The following is a 24,773-nucleotide window of genomic DNA, read 5'->3' on the forward strand; positions in this document are numbered from 1 at the left end:
GCCATCACCCTTCCAGTGAAGAAAGTTTCCCCGATATCCACTCCAAACTTCCCCTGGCACAGCTTGAGGCCATTTCCCCCCCTGTGCCTTGTTCCCTGGGAGCAGAACCCGACTCCCCCCCCCCTCCCCCAACTCCCCCCTCCTGTCAGGGAGTTGCAGAGCCAGAAGGTCCCCCCTGAGCCTCCTTTTCTCCAGGCTGAGCCCCCCCAGCTCTCTCAGCTGCTCCTCATCAGACTTGTGCTCCAGACTCTTCCCCAGAAAGGCCTCTTCCAGCCTGACCAATTCCATGATTACAGCAGACAGCCACCCTCAAGACTTGCTTTCATTACCTGCAGCTTTTGTTACAACTTTGCTGTTTTGACATTGTTCAGGACTTGTTCTAAGTTACACCTCTGTGCACTTTCTGGTGACCCAGCCTAGCCAACCACATGTTGTCTTGAAAAGTGTCAGCTCTGTCTATTCCAATTTATTGCTGATTTTGGCAACTTCAAGAAGGAAAGGAGGGACAGAAGGTAGTAGGGGAAGGAGGGTTTTTTCCAGATATTCAGACACATTCATATGAGAATCAGCCTTTCCCACAAAGGACTGGTACGTAACACATAATCTGCAGTGAGGACAAAGCCACAGGTTAAGCACTGCACACAGCTCTGTTTTGCTTAAGGGTTCAGCCTTGCACAGCTCTACTGGGAACAGGAACCGGTTTGAGTGGCAGCTTCCAACCTGATGGTTTCTGTGCTCGGAGCTGTTTCATCTCCCACTGACCACATCTGCCCTGTAGCTCTGAGGAAGCTTGGTAGAGGACAGAGTTATCCCTAAGGTTTACTATTTCACTGTAAATTCCACTATTTACAGGGTGCCAGTTTGTTTGTGCTCTTGGCAGAATGTGAATGTACAGAGGAAAAGACTGACTGGCTTTTTGAGATAATTCTGCATTGCAGTGATAGTTCTGGTCTGCAGAACGTTGCCCTAAGCTGCAGCTTCTGGAATCTTTGTCTCTTTTTAAGAACATTTGCTCTCTAAGGCTTTGAGGACAGATCCTTGTGAATGTTGACATGGGGAAGCAAGATGGATAGTGAACAGCATCAGGCAACACCGTAACTTGAGGCACTCGCGAGAGATGCAAATGCTTGTAACCCAGAGGTTACAAGCCTCAGAATATGCTCTGAAGAGTCACCCTAGCTGGCAATCAAAAACAATCTAGGAACAGCAGCATAAAGCACTTTGGGGATTAATTTATCCAGTAAAATATGAAGGAGCTGCAACGTAGAGGAGAGCTCAAACAGGCTAACAGTGGCTATTTGCATCCCTCCTCTAGAGCTAATACAGGTGTTTAGGGGAGAGAAACACCACAGCCCAACATTCTTTCTATGCCCTCCACCTGTTTTTCCCCTCACTGTTCTTGTGCCCAGTTCAGCCAGCATAAGCAATAAGCAGGCACTGGTCTTGCTGCAGCAGCCACCAGTCTGAGCTCACAGAGTGTTATTCTTCATTTTCAGGAGGATAAAGGGCTCAGTGGAGGAATCCTGTCATTTCAGAGCATGTGGTTTACATTAACATTTCCAAGAGGTATTTGTATACACAAACAGTACCATCTGCTGAAAGGAATAGTCTGCATTTTCACAAGGTTAATTCCATTTAAAACCAAGTGATTGAATTGGTAGCATAAACCAATAGTTAGCGTCCCAACACACAATCAGGTAGCAAGCCACATCTTTACAAGGAAAGACTGTTTAGTGCTGGTACTTGGCACAGGTTTTATCAAAGTTCTCACTGATACAACTTTTCTATTCATTAATGAATAAAAGCTGTTTTAAATTACAGCCTGTTGTTACACTTGGGATCAGCCAATGGGCTTCTTGTTAATCTGAGGAGCGTGTTAAGACTATAATGAATAATTTGATACATTTTCTTTCTTTCTTCTTACCTTTTTCATATCTTTGTCTCAAATCCTGCAGTTTTTCACGAAGTTCCTGTAGTTTCAAACCCTTTTAAATTGTTTTTTTACTCTCTTGGCAGTTCACCAGGAGAATTCAATATTGAACTGCAGTCTGCTTTGGTTGGGCCCAAAAATCTGTTATGTCTTACTTTCTTCATCAGATTAGATCAGAGGATTGCAAATGAGAAATCCGTATTTTAGAGCTGACATTTGTGTGCTCATCCCTGCTAGTAAGCTAAACGAACAGAAGAGTTATGAATTGTGAACAGGGAAGAGGAAGCAAATTTAGTTCTTGATATGGAGTTGCTTTTTTGTCCTCCAAAAAGAAAAGCTTTCGTATAACGTCAATGTACTCCCTGGGGAGATTGCAGATCCTACACCAAGATAAGTGTAGTGTATACTGGCACAGTTTTGAAACAGAAGAGATTTTCAGATCCAGGGTGTACCAGCATGATGAGGTTCTGATTCCTGTCTTTCAGGACAGAGCTTCAGCAGGGCCTGCTGGGCAGATGCATCAGCTTAGCACTGAACTGCCTGGAGGCATGGCCTGAGAACGTGGCACTCTGGAAGCCTGTGAATCCAGAAGCCATGTGGTTTTGGTCTTTCCAGTATGTCATAGGGGTTTTATTTTCAGTCACACTGGAGAGTCCCTCCCTTTACCCAAGCCTCTAGCAGAAGAGGGATTTCAGTGGAAATGGCCTGTGTCTGTTTCAATGTGGATTTTTTAGTTCCACTAAATTATAGAACATGTACAGCTTTATTAATTTGGGACTCTGTTATGTTTTTATTATGTTGAGACCTTTGGAAAACAAATCCTCAGACTTCAGAGAACATGGAATTAAAGCTCTGCAGGTAGAGTCAGACCATGTGGATGGCTCTCAACACTAAGACCAAGTCTTCCCATTAGTCCAGAACTTTAAATTTATCCAGTTTGAGATATATGCCCACTTGCGATGCCTTGTTTTAAATATAGAGATTATTTCCCTCCCCCTTTCCCAAGGAGACAGTAAGTTTTGGCTTTATACTATTGGTTCAGATCTTCCCAGAGATGTCCTGCCTTCCTCTTTTGCTGCAGCCCACAAACATGACTGGGTCTACCTTTGCCATGTGCTGTGGCACAGGAGAGCAGCCAGGCAGTGTCCTTTCCCCTCTACTACTATAATAAGAGCAATGCCCCCTCCAGCATCACTGCACACCTTTTAACTGGTGTTTGTCATAAGCAGAGAAAGTCTCTTTAGTGCAGACGTAGGTTCATGTCAGTTGTCATGAAATGTAATGACAAATACAAGATCAGACCAGGCCTTCAAGACTGTTTGTGCTTTCAGACATCTACTTTAGAAGAGCATTTAACACAAAACCATTCTGACTTGCAGTGCACACACAATGTTTGTGTTTGGTGTGTCCAGCCACGCTGCAGCTGGAATAGACTGAGACTTCTAAGGAGTGCTCCCATTAGCTTGGGAGAAAAACAATTCCAAGTATGCCCTGTTGGACAGGGACAAAGGTATCTGCCCTGCCAACTCAAACAGGAAGCCAGCTTAGCTGAAAGAAAGGACAGGGTGAAATCCTGAGCACATTTAAGCTAATGGGAGTCTGGCTACCAATTTAAATGGACACAGACCTTTATTTCTTAACTCATGCTCACACAAAATCTTTATTCATATTCCCTCACTTAATGGCCATTTCCAGCTTCCATGACTTTTATTAGGAATAAATGTGCAAAGCTAAGAGCTATCCCAGATGAGGTACCCTTGGTACTGTGACCCTTAGAAACATCAGGACAGTGAAGGGGATAGGACTAGCACTGGGCTTCTAGAGATTGGCAAAGCCCCCCCAGTGCTCTGCCCTATCTTGACCCCAAGAGCACAAGCATTAACGAAAGCAAATATCCCTAGACAAGCTTCATCTTCCCAGTGGCACAACATGGTTGCCAGCATTTGTGCCAGAGATCTGCCATTGATTGTTTGTTTGTTTGTTTTAACCTCCAAGTATTCAAAGAATCACAGACTATTCTGAGTTGGAAGGGACCCATCAAGATCATCCAGTCCAACTCCTGGCCCTGCACAGGGCACCCAAACAATCCCACCCCATCCCTGAGAGTGTTGTCCAAACACTCCTTGAGCTCTCTCAGCCTTGGTGCTGTGCCCACTACCCTGGGGAGCCTGTTCAGTGCCCCATCTCCCTCTGGGGGAAGAACCTTTTCCAGCCTAACCCTGCCCTGACACAGCTTCAGGCCATTCCCTCAGGTAATTGAGATGAATGATATTGTCTGGAGATTACTCCTTCATGACTTCTTCTGGAGGCATGAACACAAAAAGCCCAGGGTGCTGATCTGCAGGATTCTTTGATGCAGTCTTGTCTCTCTGTAGACAACACACAAAGTCCTGAGAAGAGCAGGAAACTAAACAGCAAGAGGCAATACCTGTGCTCTCAGTCCTTCTTTCAGGGCTAAATGTTGCTCCTTCAAGCTTGTCTCAAGTGTTGCCTTCTGTCCTTATTCACTCTAAAGATTTCTCCTGTCCCCTCTCACAACTTCCACCTCCTCCTGATGCATAAAGTCATGGGTGCCCAAACCATCTAAATCCAGCAAAGCCTCCCATCCCCACACACAGCCTGCATGTCCCCTCCTCTGGACAGCACAAGGCATCTCTTTGAAGCTCTCTGATCACAAGTGAACATAAACGTTTGTCAGAAGTGTTAAATTTTGGAACAATTCCAAACAAACTGAAACTCAGTGGTGGGAGGCAGATTCCTGCTCTCCAGTTTCACTGCCGGATAATTTTGACCTGAGCACCACTGCCCGGACACAACTTATTTGGACACTGTATTACCAGGGGTTGCAGCCTGAACCTAAGGCAGAGCTAATAGGGTCTGTGAAGAAGAAATGGAAAGAAGAGGTTGGAGTCTGATTTATGGTTTAGCCTGAGGAAAAAAGAGACTTTAGCCCAGCTGGTAGCTCCAGAAGGTCCTGCTCTGCCTTTCCAGGCTGTTGTGGGACCACAGGGACCCTCCCAACATATAGGCCTTACCGACTGCAACCCCTTTGCTCTGCACGCTCCAAAGAGATAAGGGAATCACTTGGAATATCCCATTTTTATTACTGTTCTGGCATAGAACAGGAAAGACTCACACTTCTAAAAACATCTTGAAGTTTCAATGGAAGTGCATCCCCTTCTGCACAGATCTCAGAGCAGTGCTGGCTGGGGGTCAGGTCTGGCACTGGGAGTGAAACTTATTTCCCTCAAGAGATAAGAGTAGTTTATGTAAGATCCATGTGCAGCAGAGACGAGGGGAGAGAATTTTGCTTGTATCACAACTTGATTTCTAGTTGCTTTCCTAGAGGAGGACTGATATAGGATACCTGTACATTTGATGTCATGAAGAACACTAATTTCCTCACTACTGCTGTGGGAGAAAGCAGGAGAAGCTGAAGGAGCATCCCTCAGGTTTCTTCTCTGTGCCTGATTTCTTGGCTGGTTTTAGGGACAGGTAGTTTTGCTACTAAGACTTTCCATTATAAAGTTTCCAGTGCTTTGGAAAATATTCACCTGCTGCATAGATCAAACAGGCCCTGAAGTTATAGTTAGAATATCCTAAGATTTAGTTCCCAGTAATAACAGGGCTAAACCACAGCACTGCTAGAGGCAAAACTATATTATTTGAAATGAAACTTCTCATAAATATCCAGCTATGAAGCCACTTTATATCAGCTGCTCTTATACAAACTGGACACGGCAAACTGCCCTATCCATCAACGTTTAAGGTTGCCAAGAAAAATGACTCTATATTCATTGTCTCCAAGTTTCAGAGATCTCTCTCTATTAGCTTTCCAGGAAACACTGTGGTTTGCCCCTTTTAAGAACTTTGCTGGTACATGTCACTAGCAGCACCATCAGTGTCAACTTTGGGCTTACACTTCCTGCTGTGCCCCTGTCTCTGTGCATCTGCTGGGAAACAGATGGACAGGTACAAACACACACCTGGGTCTCAGCTGCCAGAGCTAACGTGCTTTCAGTCTGTCAGGTAAAAGCACCTTGAAACATTGTCAAAGTCAGAACCATGTGGCTTTGAGGTTTTTTGTTTTGTTTTCTTTCAGCCTCTCTCCCAGTGCTTAGAGCACATTTATTGCAGGCCCTCTGATAGGGACCAGACCAGTTTCAGACAACCTGCTGAATGTTGCACCCAAGAGGGGCTGAGAATAGCAAGGGGCACACCTGGACATCGCTAGACACTTTAACACCCACACCAGCCATGCCTTGGTGACAGAGGTAAGTGGGTGCCACCCAGAACCCCGGGACAGGCTGGGGATCCCAGGGCCTTACCTGTAACTCCCACCCTTTCCTGCTAATTGTATGCAGGCCCTCCAGCCCCCTCACCCATTTCTGTCTTGCTGCTTGTGGCTGTCAGCACGTGAAAGACACACTTTCTTGTGCTGCTCTTTTATTGTCTGGTTTTGTGTGTTAAGGTTTGACACGTTTTCCCCAAGCTCCAGTGTCTTTGAAGCCTGCTGTACCTGAAAGCACTCCCGTGGCACTGTTGATGTAGACAGCAACTGCCTTTGACACACAAATAGTTTCACTCTGCATTAAACTACAGTGTCTGCTGCAGTAGAATATGACACCTGAAAACACTGTGTTCTGTGCAAAACAGAGAGCTAATGGAAAATAAAGGCAGAAGGTAAACAAACCTTCATGTCCCTCTCCCTCAACAGGAAGGGGAACAGTGGTGGCTATTGCTTCCATACTGCCCTTGTGATTAAAGTGTACACAGAAAGGTTTAAGACAAGCAAGTAAGATTTGCCAGGCTGGAAATGTGGGCAGGGCCTATGGGTGAAATGTCCTCCTGATACCTTTTGTGCAAGTTTCCTCACTACAGCTCCCACCTCGCAAAAGAATGACTTCAGTCTTGAAAGGAATCATTGAACTCTGTGTTAAAGCAAACCCAAGCATTTGGTATGGCACAGTGGTATGAGGCACTTCTTTGGTCTTTGCAGGTTAAAATTTGAATGCCTACAGTGACCAACAACAATGCTGCTGAAATGTGTAACAGGAGAAATCTGCGGCCAGCCACTGGTGAGCCACCAAAAGCCTGGTCAAAGCCTTTCATGGAAAGCGTCAGCTTACAGGCAGATGACAGACATTAATTTTGATTTTTTTCTTTTTTTTTTTTTATAAATTATATGTAAGGCCTTAAAAATGCAAAAAAAAAAAAATGAACCTCCATTTTAACTTTACACAGAAAATAATTAAAGCATTATTAAAATATGCAAAATTTATAATTTAATTATACAATTACAGAGCCTTATAGTCTAATAGCCCCACTATATGTTGCATATTAGCGAACAATTGCTTTCTTAAAGCTCACAGCAGAATCATTTACTTGATGCTGGAGAATAAGTTAATTACGGACCTCTTGCCTTTGATTAATGGATTTAATAATCATGTTACAGCAGAATTAACTTATAGTTCATGTGCTTACAGCCCTAATGATGAGATTCATGAAAGCAACATGTCAGCAAATAGGACTGGCCCCAGAAAAGGCATTGTTTGGAGACCCCAGGACTGCCTGAGCTGCATCACTGCCAGTCAGCACTTCTGGTAGGAACCTGCAGATGGCAACCCACCTTTCTCACGTCATCTGGCATTACTCACCCCCAGTTGCTACTTCAAGCTAAACACCTCCACTGAAGGTATCAATTCTGGATACCGTGGGGGTAAAACATCCCAGGACAGCAGTGCAGTGCCAGTAATGCACATACCCATTGGGCACAGCCAGTGGACTGCTCTGACCCAGTACAACAGCAAACATTCTTTTTCTTTAACACTTCTTTTGGGCACATAATACAAGTATAAGGTTCCTTAGATGGAAACACATTGAGTCAACCAAGATTTCCTCTCTCTAAAGGTACCTCAAGTACAGGTAGTACAACCTAAGAGACAGAGCACTCCAGTTCCAAACTTGACTTCAGCTGTTTAAGGAGGGGAACTAGAAAAGGTAAAGGAACACTTGGAAGGTTTTTTGTATTTTGCTGTTATTCGTCACAGGACTCCTGTGCATGTCTGTGTAAAACCAGATCTGCCAAGTCTCGCAAAAGCCACATCAGAAACCTTAACTTAATTAAGACTCAAATGGACACTAATAAAAACAGAATGAAGAGCTGAACGTTATTTTTTCTAAAGGAGCAGTACCTCAGGAATGACCAGCAACAGGATTTCAAATTGCATCAGCCATGTACTTTACCTATAACTATGCAAAGCAAAACAATGCAATACAAGTCAGGAGCTTAGCATAACACCAGGGCCCAAGAAGAAGGCAGGAAATGAATAGGAATACAATTTCCTTAACAAATCACTTACAGGAATTCTGCAAGACGTGGCCCGTGTCCTGATGGACAACACAGCCTGAGGGTACAGGAAGCACTGGTTGCCTGTCTTGCACAACCACCAGTGACATTAATCCACTGCTGCTTGCAGTTTTTTATGGGAGATATTTAGGGTTAAGATAATTCAAGGTTTGTGCTGAAAATCAACACTTTTTTCCACCAAAGCAAGCTTCAGGGATTAGAGACATATTAAAATAATGCCTATTTTATTACTGAAGCAGATGGGACTAAGCCTTTAGACGTGCCACTTCAAACCCAGCTATGCAACCTGATCTCTCTCCTTCCTCCCCCTTTATACGTCTTGCTCTGACTCTGCCACACATTCATCCAGTGTGGAGAGTTCTCCTCAGCTTGTCACCGCGGCCTTGCTAATGAAAGACACTCAGCTATCAGGCCATTTCTCCTTGTCGTACCACAATGCTTTAACCTCTCTTGCCCCAAGTTGTTCCAGGTGAGCTCAGGAATCAGTGGCCAAATAATATTCAGGTGCAGATCCTCTGCCAAGTGGCAGCTGTTTAAACGAGATCACAGGCATTCCCAGTTCTTAATGTAGAGGCTGAATACACCAAGAATTCAGATTACATGAGTCAGGTAAATGCCAAAAATGCTTTCTAGGATATCTGTGCTGGGTTTCCTCTGTGCCAGCTCACGAGGTACTTCCTTGCAATACACTGTTTTTTTAGCCCTCAGATCACAGGTTTCTTGGAAGACCCCAGGCAAAGCTCAGCCTTACCAAGTGCGGGGCTGGCCTGCAGACCTTCCTGCTTTGGCTCCACTTTGAATATATGGTTTCACCCCTGTAAACATTCTTTTACTTTATATGAGCCTTAGCAAACCCTTGTCCTATAGATACTCATCTCCTACAGATAATGAAATAGACAATGATGAGTAGACCTTACAATGCAAAACTAAATATCCAATTAGAACTCGATGAGGAAGTGTGAAATAAAACACATTAAACAGAATAAGGAGCTGGGACAAAAAAATCAATTTCCCATTAAATTTAGTGGTTATTATTTTTTTCTGACTCTCAATGTTAAAAGCATCAATTACACACACAATTTACTCCTTTACAATCTGATTCAAAGTTCAAAGCAAAAACTTGCACTGCAGAATATGAATTAGCCCAATGATCACAGGGAAAAAAGCAGTGCCTTGCAGATCTCTCCAGGTTGGCTTCGAGAAGTGTTCCACCAAAGTAGGCTGGGGGAAATTGCATTATATGTTGTTTGGGAGAAGGAAGTGATTACGAAGCAGCCTGCTACTTCACTCAAAGCAAGAGGTGCAGAAGGTATGAAGCTGAACTTGGGAAAAGCCATGGGAATATTTTGGGATAAAAAGTAAACGACCTTAAAAGATTTGCTTTTGTGGATGTGCCCAGAGGATGCAAGGCTGGTACAACAAAATGCATCCTTCACTGAGCTTATGTAGCAGCTCTGCACCATGAATAATAAAAGAAGGAGAAAAGCTGCTTGTGGATGATTTCAGGACAAGCATGACTTCTCTTTTATTCCACCTTGATAACAGTGTCATAATTTTATATTTTTAAACTGTGATGCACGTAGACTTATTTTAATCTAACCACAGAGACGCTTCATTTGTAGGCAGTGGTGATCCTTGACCCATAGCACTGAGCTATGCTTGTAGAGTCTGTAACTCCATGATGCTTCATTTCTACCTCCCACAGACAAGAAGATGCATCACTGGTGAGCTGTATGTGGTTTGAACAATGGTTACAGCAGCCTGTGGGCTACAGACACCAAATCTCATCAGCAGTGCAAGGGAGGGGAGATTTCTGCCAAGGAGGTAGGGAGCATGTCTAAATCCTGAGGTGGACAAAGAAAAGTGTAACACCTGGTGAACAATGACCCTGCAAAGCCATCTCCCTGAACTGGCAGACATATATATACAGAAAAAGCAGGGAAAGAAATCAGAGTTACCTCTTCCATTTTTCTTCATACCCCACAATGCAACTACATCTTAAGAAACTAAGACAGAGAAGAGCTATGAAAAGATGAGTGCAGCACCTAAAACTTCAGCAGAATCTTCTTTTGAAGATGCTGGAGCAGCTTGCCCATGTTTGTCTGTGTTCTAACCCTTTTGCACATTGCTCTTAGAGATAAACACATTATTTTGTGCTGCAAAGCACAGACACCTATGAACACTAAAAAGAAGATATATGGAGAGAGAACAATGGGTTTTTTAATGGTTATAGGCATCTTTCATCTTAAACCCAAGAGTTTAAAGTCAATTCCAGCTGTTTTGGATTGTCTCTTGCTTGTATAGAGCCTGTAAGTAAACTGTAAATTCAGAACCCCCTAGCTGTGATCATTAATAGATGACATTTGGTGTTAAACCAAGTCCAATTCTCTGGAGCACTGGCTCAGCCCTAGGGCACTGGGATTTTGGGTGCTGTTTTGTACCCATGTTTATCTTTTTGTGACCATCTTTTTCACCTGATGGAGGGCAGGGGCACTCACAGAAGTCAATTATTTCATTTTACACTTATTTACCCTGTTCCCCTTTCTACAATAGCTGCAGTAAAATGTTGTTTCAGTAGAGCGCTGCTTTGCAAATTTGGCTCAAGGAGCCACTGAGCAAACAGCCTTTCAGAGAGCTTCAACTCAGCTGTCAGAGGGGGCAGTTTGGTCTCTGTGCAAGCAATACTCACATTCCAAACTGCAATAGAGAAAAGCTGGTGGGGGTTTATGCATTTTTATTATCAGTTCCAGACTAGGAATTTTATGCTAATTTTTTCTTAAAGCCTGTGTTTGCAGTAGAGTTTATATTCTAAAACAAAGCCAGGATTGTGATGTTTTTCTCTCACTAGCTTGCTCTTCTTTATCTTTTCTTTTTTTTTTTTCTCCCCTTGGCTTTACTCCAAGGACCTTTTCTGCTTGTTTGTTACACTCTCAAGATGAAGCACTGGATGGTTACAGCAGTGCTGATAGCACTGGTACAGGTTTCTCAGAGTTTCCCTGCCTTGTACCACCGAGGTTGGTGGAGGCTGCTAAGGGAAGGAGATAGTTGTGGAAAATGCGATTTGACGCTTTGCTCTGAGCCTAAAGACTGTCCAGCCGGGACTGTGTTGGATCGTTGTGGCTGCTGTCTGGAATGTGGGAATGTGGAAGGTCAGATCTGCGACTTGGACCAGGGCAATCATTTTTATGGGCAATGTGGGGATGACCTTGAGTGCAGGCTGGATGCTGATGAAGCAAGGTTTGGGGAAGTCCCTGAACCCCAGTGTGTGTGCAAGTCTCAAGAGAGCATCTGTGGACCCGAAGGGAAAACCTACGAGAACATCTGTCAATTCAACAAGGCTTATGCTGCAAAAGAATATCAGCATGAACATAAAGGGCCATGTGAATCAGGTAATGTGTACAGAGGCACTTCCAAACTGGAAAAAAAGCTGATTCTTATTTTCAGATGTCTTACTAGCTGCTCTAATCTAGCTTTATTAAACTAATACGGCATTTTTTTAACAATTATTATTATTCTGTTATAATACTACTTTGTGTTAAACGTGGTTTAGCAGCTGGTACTTAATCTTGTATGTTATAAGCCTCTAGATTAGACTAGTCGATTAAATCACATGGTGACTAATAAGCCATCAATCTACAGACTGGCTCTTCTCTGAATAATCAGAGTATGATTATTATAATCAGAGTATGATTTTTTTCTACAAAAGTTGTCTGTGTAGTTGGGAATCAGTAAACAGATAGGATAGACTGGGAGAAACAGGCAAATGATTATTATTATAAGAGGACTAACCTAATTTTAAAGTGGTGATAGTAAGGCAGATCTCATTCATAAACATACATACACATACATACATGTATGTATATGTGTATATATATGTATGCATGTGTGTATCCACCAGTGAGTATATACGGTAAGCAGTGAAGCAGGGGCAATAGAAGATAGGGTTTAATTAACAGCTCTGTTCTTTTTACAAAAAAAAAAAAATCCAAAATAATCCAATTTGAGAATCATCATAAAATCAAGCTAATCCATGAAACAGAAATTCAAATATTAGAACAGAATAAAGCTGAAACAATTTCTCTAAAGACACAGCGCATGAACCGTTGTCTGTGATGATTGTTAGTGGAAGGATTCTTAGGTTGGTTTTCAGGGGAATACTGACTCCTGTTCATATGCTGTTCCCATTCTTCATATTATTACAAGTCATTACTCCTGAGCACCTTTCTCCTAAGACACATGAGTATAAAATGAAAATGTGAAGAGGCTTTTATTTTCTGACTGAGAAATTACTGGGGTTTTTTTAAGTAAATGAAATATTTTCTCAAATGAAGTAAGTAGAAAAGGTCTGCAGGTCATAAATGGGTCACAGTTTTGGGAATCCAAAATTGCAACTCTGACAAAGGACCACATATGGGAGTAACTCAGGTACATTTTACCCACTCCTCTCTAGCAGTCTTAGACTGTATGCTGTGTTTTATATTGAATGAACACTGGATATTGAACACTTAAAAGGAAAAGTGATGAACAGTTTATACCAGGCTTCTTTCCTCTTTCTCTGGTTGCAAGAGAAAGATCCATTAAAGAATCCTTTATTTGCCATCAGGGTATTAAGCTGGGAAATGAGGCTTATCAGTAACACGTGCTCACCAGCCTGCAGTACAACTGAAAGCCTGTCAGCCTCGGGTATGCATTCTTGTTTGGGATTAAATAGCACTGTTTTTTGTGGCATAACCCCTCCAGAAAGATTTCGGGTGGAAGTGCTACTCTGTTAGCAAGTGCTGGTGTCTTTGCAGCAGAGGCAGCTGCTCAGGCACACAGGCTTAAAGCAATGGTACCCCTAATTAATTTAACAGAACTGGCCATGTACAAGAAACTTTAATTTGGAAATATTACCACTTTTAATTGCTGGTGTTACCCACCAGGCCTCCAGTTGCCCCTAAGGCACATCACTGGCTGCTCCTCAAGCAAGAGGAATGAGCTTAGCTGCCCTGCATGCAGGAATCACCCCCAATGTTTTCCTGCTGCTTCCTTGGGTCCCCAGAAAGGCTGGACCCTCTCTCCAGGAATGCAGAGAAATATCTTAAGACTGCTCAGCTTACTGAAATGCACCAAAGCCTGGGGAATGTTCATAGCCATGTCAGTGCTGTGCAGAGTTGAGTTAAGAAAAGCAGGGCCCATTCCTTCGGCTGCTGGGGAGGACAGTGCCCAGCTGGTGTCTGTGCCGGCTGCAGCCTGGGCGGGGGACTGGACTGGCGGGGGGGACACCAGTGCCCGTGTCCCCCACCTCCCCGAGCTGCAGCTCACAGGCTGTGCTTTGGAGCCCGGACAGAGCCTGGGCCGTCCCGCGAGCAGAAGGGCCCAGAGGCGCTGCCTCGGCCCGTCAGAGCCGCAGTGCCAACCCGGTGTGTGCCCGGCGGCGCAGGGCCATGTGAAAGGGCACCGTGCTTTCTCAGGGCTGCAGCTGAGGACAAAAGGCAACAGGGAGCCTGGCTCTGAGAGCAGCGAGCTCTCTGTAGCACCGGCTTTACCCACACCAATTTGCATGTGAAACAAACACTGAGCGCTGTGGGCTTTTGGTACCAAGCTATAAATATAACTTTCACTCAAGTCAAAGTACTTCGTTTTGTTATTTCTCCTTCAAAGCTGTTTTCTATTGATGCCAAATAGATTAATTGTATACAGCAACCAATGAATAAATAAATAATAATAAACTCCTTTCATCAGAAGAGTACAGCCTTTCATCTTTCCACAAGAAAAAGGCCTAGGTCACTAAAGAAATACTGAAATAGCCTTTCCTGAAAGCTAGTCTTGATCCTATTTTGATAATATTTTACCAAAGTTACTAAGTACATTAATTATGCACAAATTCTCCATGCTTAAACCATCCCCATTCACATTCAAACCTCTCTTGCTGATAACTTAATGAACTAACAGAACAGTCTAGCAGTGATTCTCTTTATATTTAGCTGTGTCACATGATTAATTTTAAACGTAAATTTTGGAGTAAAACCAAATAAATAAGCCACAAAATTTTCTGCCATTTTTATCAAATCAGACATAGATTAGAAAAAAATAATAATATACAATATGAGGAAAAAATATCCTGTAAATTATGTAATTCATTAGTCAGGAGTGCTATTGGGTTGATTGCAAAAGGTGAAGCAGAAGCAGTATTTTGGCTTTTTCTGGCATCTTTTTTATGTCTTCTGTAACACATGGGGATCATTCATGACTGACTGGGACTGTAAAAGGAAAGAAGCAGCTCCCACCCATTCAGCTCTGGACGCTGAGACATCAGAATGCTTTCTATGGCTAGCAACAAAAATTTATCTACTCCAGGCATCAAAGTGACAGGTTATCTTAACAGGAAAGCTCTGTTTCTAATCAGTTATACAAAAAAAAGTACACACAGATACGCATGGGAGAATTTGTTTGAACACAAAATCTAAAACACTCAAAAATGAAGTTTATAAATTTCTGTTAAAATGGTACCTCATGACTTCAATTTTCTTCTGCAAATACAGCAAAATGGTGTTGTGAGACATGGAGTATTTTATTTCTGAAGGCACTTCAAGTTTGAGTAGATAAGGCAAGTATTTGTCAAGTGTTCAGATTCAGGAAAAGCAGTTTGGTTAGATCAAAACTACTGCTTGCTGTGAGTTTGATCTCACATGATGGCAGTCCTGGTCAGCCCTGTACTCAAGTGCTGGGACTCAGACCATACCCAGGCATTCCCAAGCTGTATTCTCCTCACAGTTAATGGCAGGAGGGGTATTTCCAGGGTGGAATTCATCCAGCTGTATGGGGGACAGTGCTGGACAGCACTGGGGTGGCCTCACTGGGCTGAGCCACAGCTGGGACTCAGTCCTTGGCCATGTCAGTGTTGTCAGGGGATGCACAGGGCACCCGAGTCAGCACCACAACAAAAATACTCACCAGGCAACGTCTGCCTCTCTAAAAAGTTTTTACACTGCCTCTGTGCGGGAGTAATTCAAAGAACTACTGTGAGTCAATGTAGACATTTGGTGGTTTTGGTACATTTTAAGCTTAACTAGATGTCTGATGAAACTGGATGTATCACTAAAAGGAGTGTGGCTGCACTGAGTTTTAAGATTTGAAGGGAAAAAAAATTCTCATCCAGATATTCAGTTAATGTTGATTTGAATACAAGATTTTTTAAATGATAGACAGATTCTGAATGTACAGTTCTCGTGAAAGAACATGCTTTTAAGGGTTTAAGTATCCTAGTTTGAAAAACCTTACTTTTGAAGAGCAGCAAGATTGTTTGTTGAGGCATTTATAAATGGGGAAATTGATAGTTTGCTGTATAATTTGTTTGCAGTTAATTTTAATCAGTATGCATTTCATATTTTCTGCACAGACACAAATCCTGAAAAACTGACAAATGTGTTAGAAAATATTGCTTGAAAACATGGAATGGGCTGTTACAATTTCAAATGCTGAAGCATAAATGCTGCACCTCTGTACTGTTTCAAATATTGCAGGTTTTTACTTATTAATAAAATATATTAGTAATATAAAATAATAACATATAATTTTATAATAATATATTAGTAATATATTAATTATTTACTAAAGTTTCTATTTCCAGAAATCTGGGATCTGTACAAAAATAAAATCGCTAATTAAATACAAGCCCAATGGCCCAGAAAATGAATTCCTTTTTGAGCACTGATCTGGAAATGGAAAACAGATTTTAGAAGGAAAAACATTTTTTGTTGACAATAGATCAGGGGGAAAGAAAGCAGAGATCTCCAAAACAGGAAATCCGTGATGACAGTAAATATGTTATTTTGCTCTTTGCGGCTAAATATCATCATCTCCTGTTAACACTTAGTATGTTCATACATGGTCATAGAGGAATATGTACTGAAATCATGTATGAAAGCATCAAGGGATGGTTTATTTTTTCAACGTCTTCAAGCCCCCGGGCTGGCTCCCTCTCGTGGTTACCGGCAGCTATTGCTTCGGGAAAAGGGAAAGCACAATTCAGAGGCAACCAATAAACAGTGGAGAGGGATGAGGGTAAGAGAACTATAGGAAACAAGTAAGTGGAAATGTAAGAGTTATAATAAATATCACATAGACCCTTACAGAATTAATTGAATTCAATCCTTTTCATTTGTTGTCTCATAACAAGACTATTGGATGAAATCAATAGCAATTGAGGACAAATGTGGAATGCATTAACGCTGCTGTTTTGTAACTTGTGGCAATGGGTTCCATGGGTGTGGGACAATGTTTTAGCAAGTTCAGGGCAAGACCAAAATTTGACAAGTTCACAATAGCTGTATTTTGGCCTTTAGCTAAGCAAAATGTAACAGATATTCAGAAGCACTATCATACAACCAAGTCACTCTGAGACTGTCTGCTACAGAATTTCTTGTACTTTCCTCTGAAGCCCAGTCGAGTACTGGTGGCTCTGCTGGTGGGCCTTGAGTCCAGTCCACGATGAGAGCTCATGGGCAAAATTAAACTCTTAATTTCAGCTCAAGTTTCATGAACATGTGCAAGGGGAAGGACAGATAGGTCCTTTGAATGAGCATTTTTAAAAAGCACAGGCACGAGGTGTTCTGAGCTTTAAAAAATGCTTGGAATCACATGGCTCTTCACAATGTGTGAGAGGCAAAGGTAAACTGATTGTATCACATGCATCAGGAATTAACGTTACGTGCTTTTGTGTTTGTGGTCTTTGGTGCACTGTCTTCTAAAACACCGCTGTTGGTTCTTTGCAGCTCCTGTTATTTCTATGCCACCTCAGGATGCCCAGAATTACACAGGCAATGATGTCATTTTTGGCTGTGAGGTGTCAGCCTATCCTATGCCTCACCTTGAATGGAAAAAAAAAGGGGAATAAAATGTTTCTGCCAGGAGATGACACCCACGTCTCAGTTCAGGTAAAACTTGAGTTTTCCATGGCATACAGTTTGGCAAGAGGAGCAGGGTGGTTAATCTGTGCATTCCTCCTACAAAACACAATACTGTTGCAATAAATAGATTCTCAATAGGGGCCCTCTGACTATACAAAAAATGATTATTTCAGTTAGTGCTTTGGCAGTCCCAGCAGAAGGAACAACAGCCAGGGTACCATCTGGCCTGCTTCAGGGAAAGAAACAATGGAAGAGTCTCTTCATGTAGGTCTGATTCTGAAAAAAACTGAGCAAACACATAAATGGAACCATTTAGGCTACTGCCTGAAAGAAGGAGCATTCTGGGAAGGATGGCTGTTTGCAGCACCTTTTCTACTCTTGAGGCAGGAAACCTGGTTCTGACAGGTATCTAAAGTTCTCCTGTGCAAGATGCTGTTTCTGAGAACTGTCATTTGGGTTCTGTCCCTGAGGCATTCATAAGGAAACCAAAGAAACTGGTTCATTTTATGGTGGCCTTGGTGTTTTAATCTGAGGGGAATGAGTAGAATGGCATTAGTATAGGCTTCAAGCAAGTCTAGAAATAGGCTGAAAGTTTTAGCTGAAACCAAATAAATCAAAATGTTAACGCTTTTAAATGGAAATAACATTCTGGGCTGGCAAACGATGCCAGCTGTACAGGCAGCCTGCAGGAAGGCTGAAGCCTGTACTAATGCATTCCCCAATGGTCAAAAAACATGAGCAGAGACTATGCAGTGAAATGCATGGCAAATTTTTGGATACACAGCCCAAAAGCAGTCAGATCCAATGGACATGGGGCACAACCTGAAAAAAAGGTAGAGAGGAAAAACATAGAAAAAGCTAATTAAAGTACCAAAAATACCAAAGTACCAGAAGTGGAAGTTATTTAGAAATTCTTCCAGAGGCAGAATGAACACAGGTGAGATTAGTGGATTTAAAGTTGCTGAGAGACAATGGTGCAAGGAGCCACATAGAAATGTTGGTCACCTCAGAGGCTAAACTGACCCCTGTTTACCTATCTCATTAATACATTCAGCATGAGAGCACCTCTGCTAACATCTCTGAATGGGTTTGCATTATTTGTTTGGCAAAGAAAGCTCACCTCTTTAGGAGCCTCTAGTCCAAGCCAGTAGAAACTGATTGTCATGAAGTGTGAAAGCTCCTGGAATGTCATGCCAATCCACTAAAACCTGGCTGCTGAGTGGCAGCTTGGGCAGGCCCCTTGGCCCTGAACAACTCACCCAGATCCACTCCCCGCTCTCATCCTGAAGAAATTACTGAGCTTGAGAACAGGGGGCAATGCTTTGAAGGAGCAGCAAGTGGTGCTGGGACAAGAGACAGGAGGAGCGCTGGGAATCAGCAGCACGAGAAGGAACAGGAATGAGAGAACTGTGAAGGGCAATGAAGCTGAAAGAGCAGAGATGGGAGCACATGAACCCAGAGGTGCAGAGCAGTAAGAGGGTAAAACATAGAGTAGGAACAAACAGAACCAAAGCACAATGGTGCTAAAAAAAGAGCAAAGGTTGTAATGATATTTAATCCATTCACAAAAATTTTGAGAAATATCATGGTGTCTCCTAGCTACTTAATTTCAAACATTTCTTTCCTTCTCAAAGGCAAGAGGTGGGCCTCAGAAGTATGGTGTGACAGGTTGGCTGCAGATTCAAGGACTCAAAAAGTCAGATGAAGGCATTTACGTCTGCCACACCAGAAATAAGTATGGTGCAACATATGCCTCTGCAAGACTGAAAGTCGTTGACGGTAATTTTTTTTATTTGGATGTAAAGAATATAAAAATGCATACAAACAGGCTGCAAAGGATGGGTTTGTCAGAATGCAGTTGAAGGATAGGAGAAATTACCCAAAAGTGCCATATTTTAACTTTTCTGTGTGCTTTTCTTTTACTTTATCCCCTAATGGGTTGATATTGTAATATTTTGCTGCAAATTATACCAGCTCCCAGAAAACAGAAAGCTGTGGATTAGAGCCATACAGCTGAGACACATCCTTATCCTACAGAAGTCCTTTGATATTAGTAGGACCCATAACAACAGCTGTTGTAGCTGAGGGAGTCTTTGAACCATGGCGGGTCTGCTTAGCTGTTTATTTTTCAAAAAATTAGGAAGGAAACAGCTTTTGTTCCTTAATGAGAATGATTAGAAAGATGTAAGAAATAGCTCTGCTGTTGTTTTGTATTGGGCCCAGACTTTCAGAATAACATCCTTCTTCCTCCGAGGAACTGGCTTTCCCGGCAAATTTAGAATAAGGATACATTGTCTTATATTTGCCTCCTGATGTAGAGGAGTTTGTCACTAATCAAGTTTCTGCAAGTGGCTTTCAAAGCTTTTCTGCCTCTGGTAATACTTGCAGGTGCAGAGGACCTGTAGAGGACTGACCTCATAGTTTAGTAGTATTGAAAATTAAATGCATTTTCAATATGTCCTCAGCACAGGAAAGATGTGGACCTGTTAGCGTGGGTCAGAGGATGCCACGGAAATGCTCCAAGCGTTGGAGCACCTCTGCTATGGAGACAGGCTGAGCAAGATGGTGGTGTTAAGCCTGGAGAAGAGACAGCTCTGGGGAGACCCCAGAGCCCCTTCCAGTGCCTAAAGGGGGCTTATAAAAAGGAGGGAGAGGGACTTTTTATACAGGCAGGACAGACAGTGGTTGGACAAGGTAGAACAGTTTTAAGCTAAAATATGAGAGATTTAGATTAGATTTTAGGAAGAAATTTTTGGCTGTGAGGATGGTGAGGCCCTGGTACGGGTTGCCCAGAGAAGCTGTGGCTGCCCCATCCCTGGAAGTGTCCAAGGCCAGGTTGGACAGGGCTTGGAGCAACCTGGGCTGGTGGGAAGTGTCCCTGCCCGCGGCACGGGGTGAATGAGATGAGCTTCAGTGTCCCTTCCAACCCAAATTATTCTGTGATTCCACGATTCTATACAGAAATTTGCTCCATGTATCACAAGCTTCAGTGGTATGAGGTCAAGTCATCAGATAAAACCCCTCTCCTTTTCATAGATAACAAGGATTCAGAAACACTGAACTTGCTATATGAATCCAAACCCGTACTTTCAACTTCGTTCCTATCTTCAACTATTTTAATCTGGATTCAATTATGCTTTGCAGACCCATCTGTTCCATTTGCATTTACTGCTGGCAGTAGAAGTGCAAGCTACAGCATCGAATATGAGGACTATTATGACAATTCTGATGAAGAAGATGATGAAGAATATGAATCCGGGGACTATGATAATGGAAACAACTCTGAATAATAGTTTTTATACATCTGTTGTCCAATACCTTTCACACTGTTATATTTACCAGTAATCTCTGTGCTGTAAACGGCTCCTCTGCTAACACATGTATATCCACCTTCCTGAAATTCAGCTTTGGATAAAGTGTATCATGCTACTCACCAGAAATAAGAACAGTTGTAACACCTCACATTTAAATTGTTAAACATAATGCTTCAACATGCACCTTTCTACTAGATATACCAAAGGCATCAAATTTTATGTTAATTTTAAAATTATTTTATAATTTCTTTCACACATTCGAATTTGTCTAGCAAAAATGTCAATAGTTAAACAAAATTTTTTACCTTGTATCAATTTCCTTTTTTTTCTATAATGTACTACAAAATATCAAAAGATTGTTCACATGGCAACAAGCGTTAAGTATGGAGTTTGCAAACTAGTCTTTAATTTCCTTAGTTCCTGTTTTCTCTTAAGTTTCAGCAAGATTTTCCTTCTCATTTGAAATGTTCCATGATTAGTCTCATCAAAAATGAATTATGTGTCTTTTGGGGGATTATTTTGTTTACTTTTAATAGATACATGAAGCAATCCCAGTCTAAAGCAAGTAAGTGCTGTTTTATTGGCAATACTCAGATATTCCTAGAAAAGATTCTTTGTGCATTCAAGCAGCTGAGCACACCTTTGAACTCCTCTTTGTAAGAGCTCCTGCATTTCTCCTCACAGTGCTGGCTCCTTCCCCCAGCCCAGGGAGCGGTTCAGAGCTTGGGATGGTTACTTCACTCTGAACAGGACAGTGTTTGGTGGCATCACTGCAGTTTAAAGGCAGCAGTGGCTTTGTAGCTCGGTGCCTGCTCTTCAAACACAGAGATCTGCCCTACAAGATCTTGTGCTGTGAACGAATTGCTCCTACTCGGACCCATCCATGCTATGCCTGACTAAAGCACAGCCAGCATTGCCAGGCTGCTGGAAACGGCGGCAGAAAAGCAGGAATCGTTCTTTCTGAAACCCACTGAACACATGCACATTATTCAAATCGATCCACAGGAACCAGACAGCAAAGGAAACAGGTTCAAAAACATGATACTTCCAAGTGTAGAGTGAAAAATTTCTTCAATTGCTTTTGTTAACTATTTACATGAAGGCTGGCTCTGAATTAACGTGTGACTGAAGACATCAACTATGAAACCCACTTCTGGGGGGCACTTACACCTCTGGTTCCTATGGGCTGAGGGCAGATGAACAGAAGTAAATTACTCAACATTTAGGACTAAGGAAGCAGAAGTTCAGGCAACTGCTTGGAAAGCCTTAGCATCTGCAGTCTTCTTCATCCAAGGGACAAACTCACATAGTGATTACTGCACACACCAAGGTAACCATGAGTTAAACTGATGGTGAAAAGAAAGCTTCGGGGCAATGCTACTGTATGCATACACGTGTAGGATTTTTATGCATATACAATACATCACAAATTCCTTCTTTAATGCGCTATTTGCGCCTTTTTTGCTATTAGAAAGATTTTTCCTTTCAATATGAATTACTTTAGGAAATTGGCTATAGACTGTGTTTGCCCTGAGGTATTACTGACCTTTGCCCAGGTAGCAAACAAGCAAAGAATAATTTATTTCGTTTCAGAGTTCACAGAGTATTGTCAACTTGTGACAAGAAAGCATGTAATTGTGTCACTGAAAAAGATTAATTAGTTTAAATTAGGAGTATGAAATGGCTTCATATTTGATTGCTGATTTTGCTTTTATGGACTCTTCCTGGTCTTCTTAGTGATATGTCTAGTAACTTCTTTTGTTTATCTACTATATATTAACTTGAACATAAAGTTATCTGGTAGAAATCACTGATTGTTTTTTATGAAACTATTTAATATATTCAGGATCAATTGTGATCAGCATTGCAAACTAATGAGTTAAAGTCATCACTAAATGGTGGTAATATATATTGGCATAGCCTGGTACATGGCACAGAAAATAATCTTGAAATCATTACCCATAGAAAGAAATTAGAATTCTTCAGGGCCTTTTGCTGTTGTTAATGTAAAATGAAAAACAGAAAGAAAAGAATGTCTGAATGAGCAAATATGCAGCACAACCAAAACAAATACCAGTCTGTGAGTGCTTGGCCTGATGGACTATGTCTATTTAAGAAAAGCTAACCTTCGCAGAACAAAGGATTCTAAATCAAATATGTTGCATTTCTCTCTGTATGTATTTTTTTAAATATATTTAACAAGTTGTTGTAAATTATAAGCCATTCCTTCAGTAAGAAAACTGCATTTTAGGAAAAATACCGATGCGATGCAAAAAGACAAGGAACACTGATACCCTACACAATTCCTAGTTCCTTTTTTATGGGAGAAGACAGAAATGGCTGGTTTTGTTGACATGCTTTAATCAAGTCATTTAACATTAAATTATAAAAAGTATGGAAAAGGTTCAGCCCTCTCTAAGCAGCATGGCAAATGAATGGATCTAACTGTGAATGGATTGCCTGTAGCAACAGATAAAATAAGAGCAAGTTCAAAAAGCTGGTTTTATTCCACCTAGCAGGAAACAAGCTGAAAACTATGCTTTAGTCCTGGTACTGTATCTTGTGAAGCAGACCTAAACCCTTGTTTGATTGAGCTTCCATTGAACACTGCAAGAATTTTGTTATTTTCCATGGAAGCAAGTCTGAATTTCATGGCACAGCTTCCTCCTGTCACATAAGCATCTTTACTCTGTCATCTCCCCCTCCCATGTAAAGGTAAAGACATTCTATAAAAGTTGCCAAAGAAATTATGCTACTTAATGCAGCTTTGTCCTTTGGCCTAGGACCCTGACATAGGCTGGGGTATTTTCACAATCTAACATTCTTACTGGCTGTGGTAAATCTCAGGAGTTTTGTCAGGTACTAGTCTAGGAATCCACTAATTCCACTAGACCAATTTTTTTCCTCTTAAAATAATCAGGCTATAGTTGACAGAAATCGGATATAGAAAGGCCATTGTGTTTCAGAGATTAAAATAATTCAATGATGATTAAATCAGGTGCAGTCACAGGGCTGCACTGTGCAGCTGAGCACAGAGCCAAGTGTGTGCTCCCTGCCTGTCCCTGGCACAAGCTTTGTGCTCTCCACTTGTCCATGCTCAGCTGTCACCACAAGGAGACCCAGGCTGGAGGGGGAACAGACGTTCCTGGCTAGGAAGAAACACACTTATTCCAGACAAGCTAGAAGTTGGCTCATCCTGCAGAAACCCCATTTCTCACTCACACTTGTGAGTACATGTGCTGTCCATAGACTCTGCTCCTTAGCTGTTTATTTAACTTATTCACCTAATTTCTGTTTTAATTTTGCTTCAGTCTCAAATAATTAACTGAGGTATTTTGTACAAAAGTGTATAGTTAAGTGATTCAACTGTGATAGCTCATGTACAAAGAAATTACTTTTCTTCTCCCCCCTATTAAATTGTCATAACTCAACCTTGCTACCAAAGATGAATCCAGCAAATTCATGTTTTCATTCCAGATCTAAAGCAATTTCTATTTCCTGAGTCATTCTACCACAGTGGGCCTCTTCTTTGGGGCTAGCAGGCTTCACATGGGAATATTTGCAAGGCAGGTGATGAAGCATCAGGGAAACATATTGACCTTCTTCTGTGCTGATTTACATGACATGTTTTTCCCACTAACCCTGAATTATTCCTTTAACTCTAGAATGTCTTGGATCAGACCCAGTCTTTGCAGTACTTAAGTAGTAAAATGTCTGTGGTAACTTAACCACGTTTGCTGTCACAGGCTCCACCTATTGTCTAACCACCAGTGGTTAGCAAAAATGGGATTCATCTCATTCAACTGGAAACCGAGATAACTCTCTTGTCTAAGTTTAATTTCCTTTATAGGCACCTATAGAAGAGGTTTCCCCCTTTCTGGGATCACAGTGTAATCTGTCCCTTTGGATGCAGATTTAACTGCCTGAGCACCACCTATTTGCCCTGTTGGATTGAAGCAGCGTTCCGTGTTTTTCTACTCTCAGAACACTCACTGCACTTTCCACAGCGGAATCCAACTCCCGGCTGCTGCGCTGGTCCAAAATCTGCCTCAGCAGCACAGGCATCGGTTTGCATCTTTTCAGTACAGGCGGAGCAACACCATGATGGCTTGGCCCGTGTATTGACTTTGTATTTAAATATAAGAAATTCATGCTATATTGAATTACTCCCATGCAACTTGTGAACTGCTGTCGTAAAACGAGAATATCCTTATAATCTCTCGCAGTCTGAGAGTAAATTCTCTGGAAATTGTGCGTTAATCTGCACC

General features: G+C 41.9%; 1 protein-coding gene across 1 annotated transcript; it reads left to right on the top strand.

Moving 5' to 3' along the window:
• The first annotated feature begins 10,897 nt into the window (after positions 1-10,897).
• LOC116794538 (kazal-type serine protease inhibitor domain-containing protein 1-like) lies at positions 10,898-24,699 on the top strand. The gene is given in 5 exon segments (XM_032703278.1): positions 10,898-11,689; positions 17,057-17,160; positions 17,162-17,218; positions 18,826-18,970; positions 20,336-24,699. Coding segments are annotated over 5 exon segments (906 nt in total). The 5' UTR covers positions 10,898-11,235; the 3' UTR covers positions 20,482-24,699.
• Positions 24,700-24,773: the final 74 nt, after the last annotated feature.

This window comes from Chiroxiphia lanceolata, chromosome 15 (assembly GCF_009829145.1).
Source record: "Chiroxiphia lanceolata isolate bChiLan1 chromosome 15, bChiLan1.pri, whole genome shotgun sequence".
Classification (NCBI taxonomy): Eukaryota; Metazoa; Chordata; class Aves; order Passeriformes; family Pipridae; genus Chiroxiphia; species Chiroxiphia lanceolata.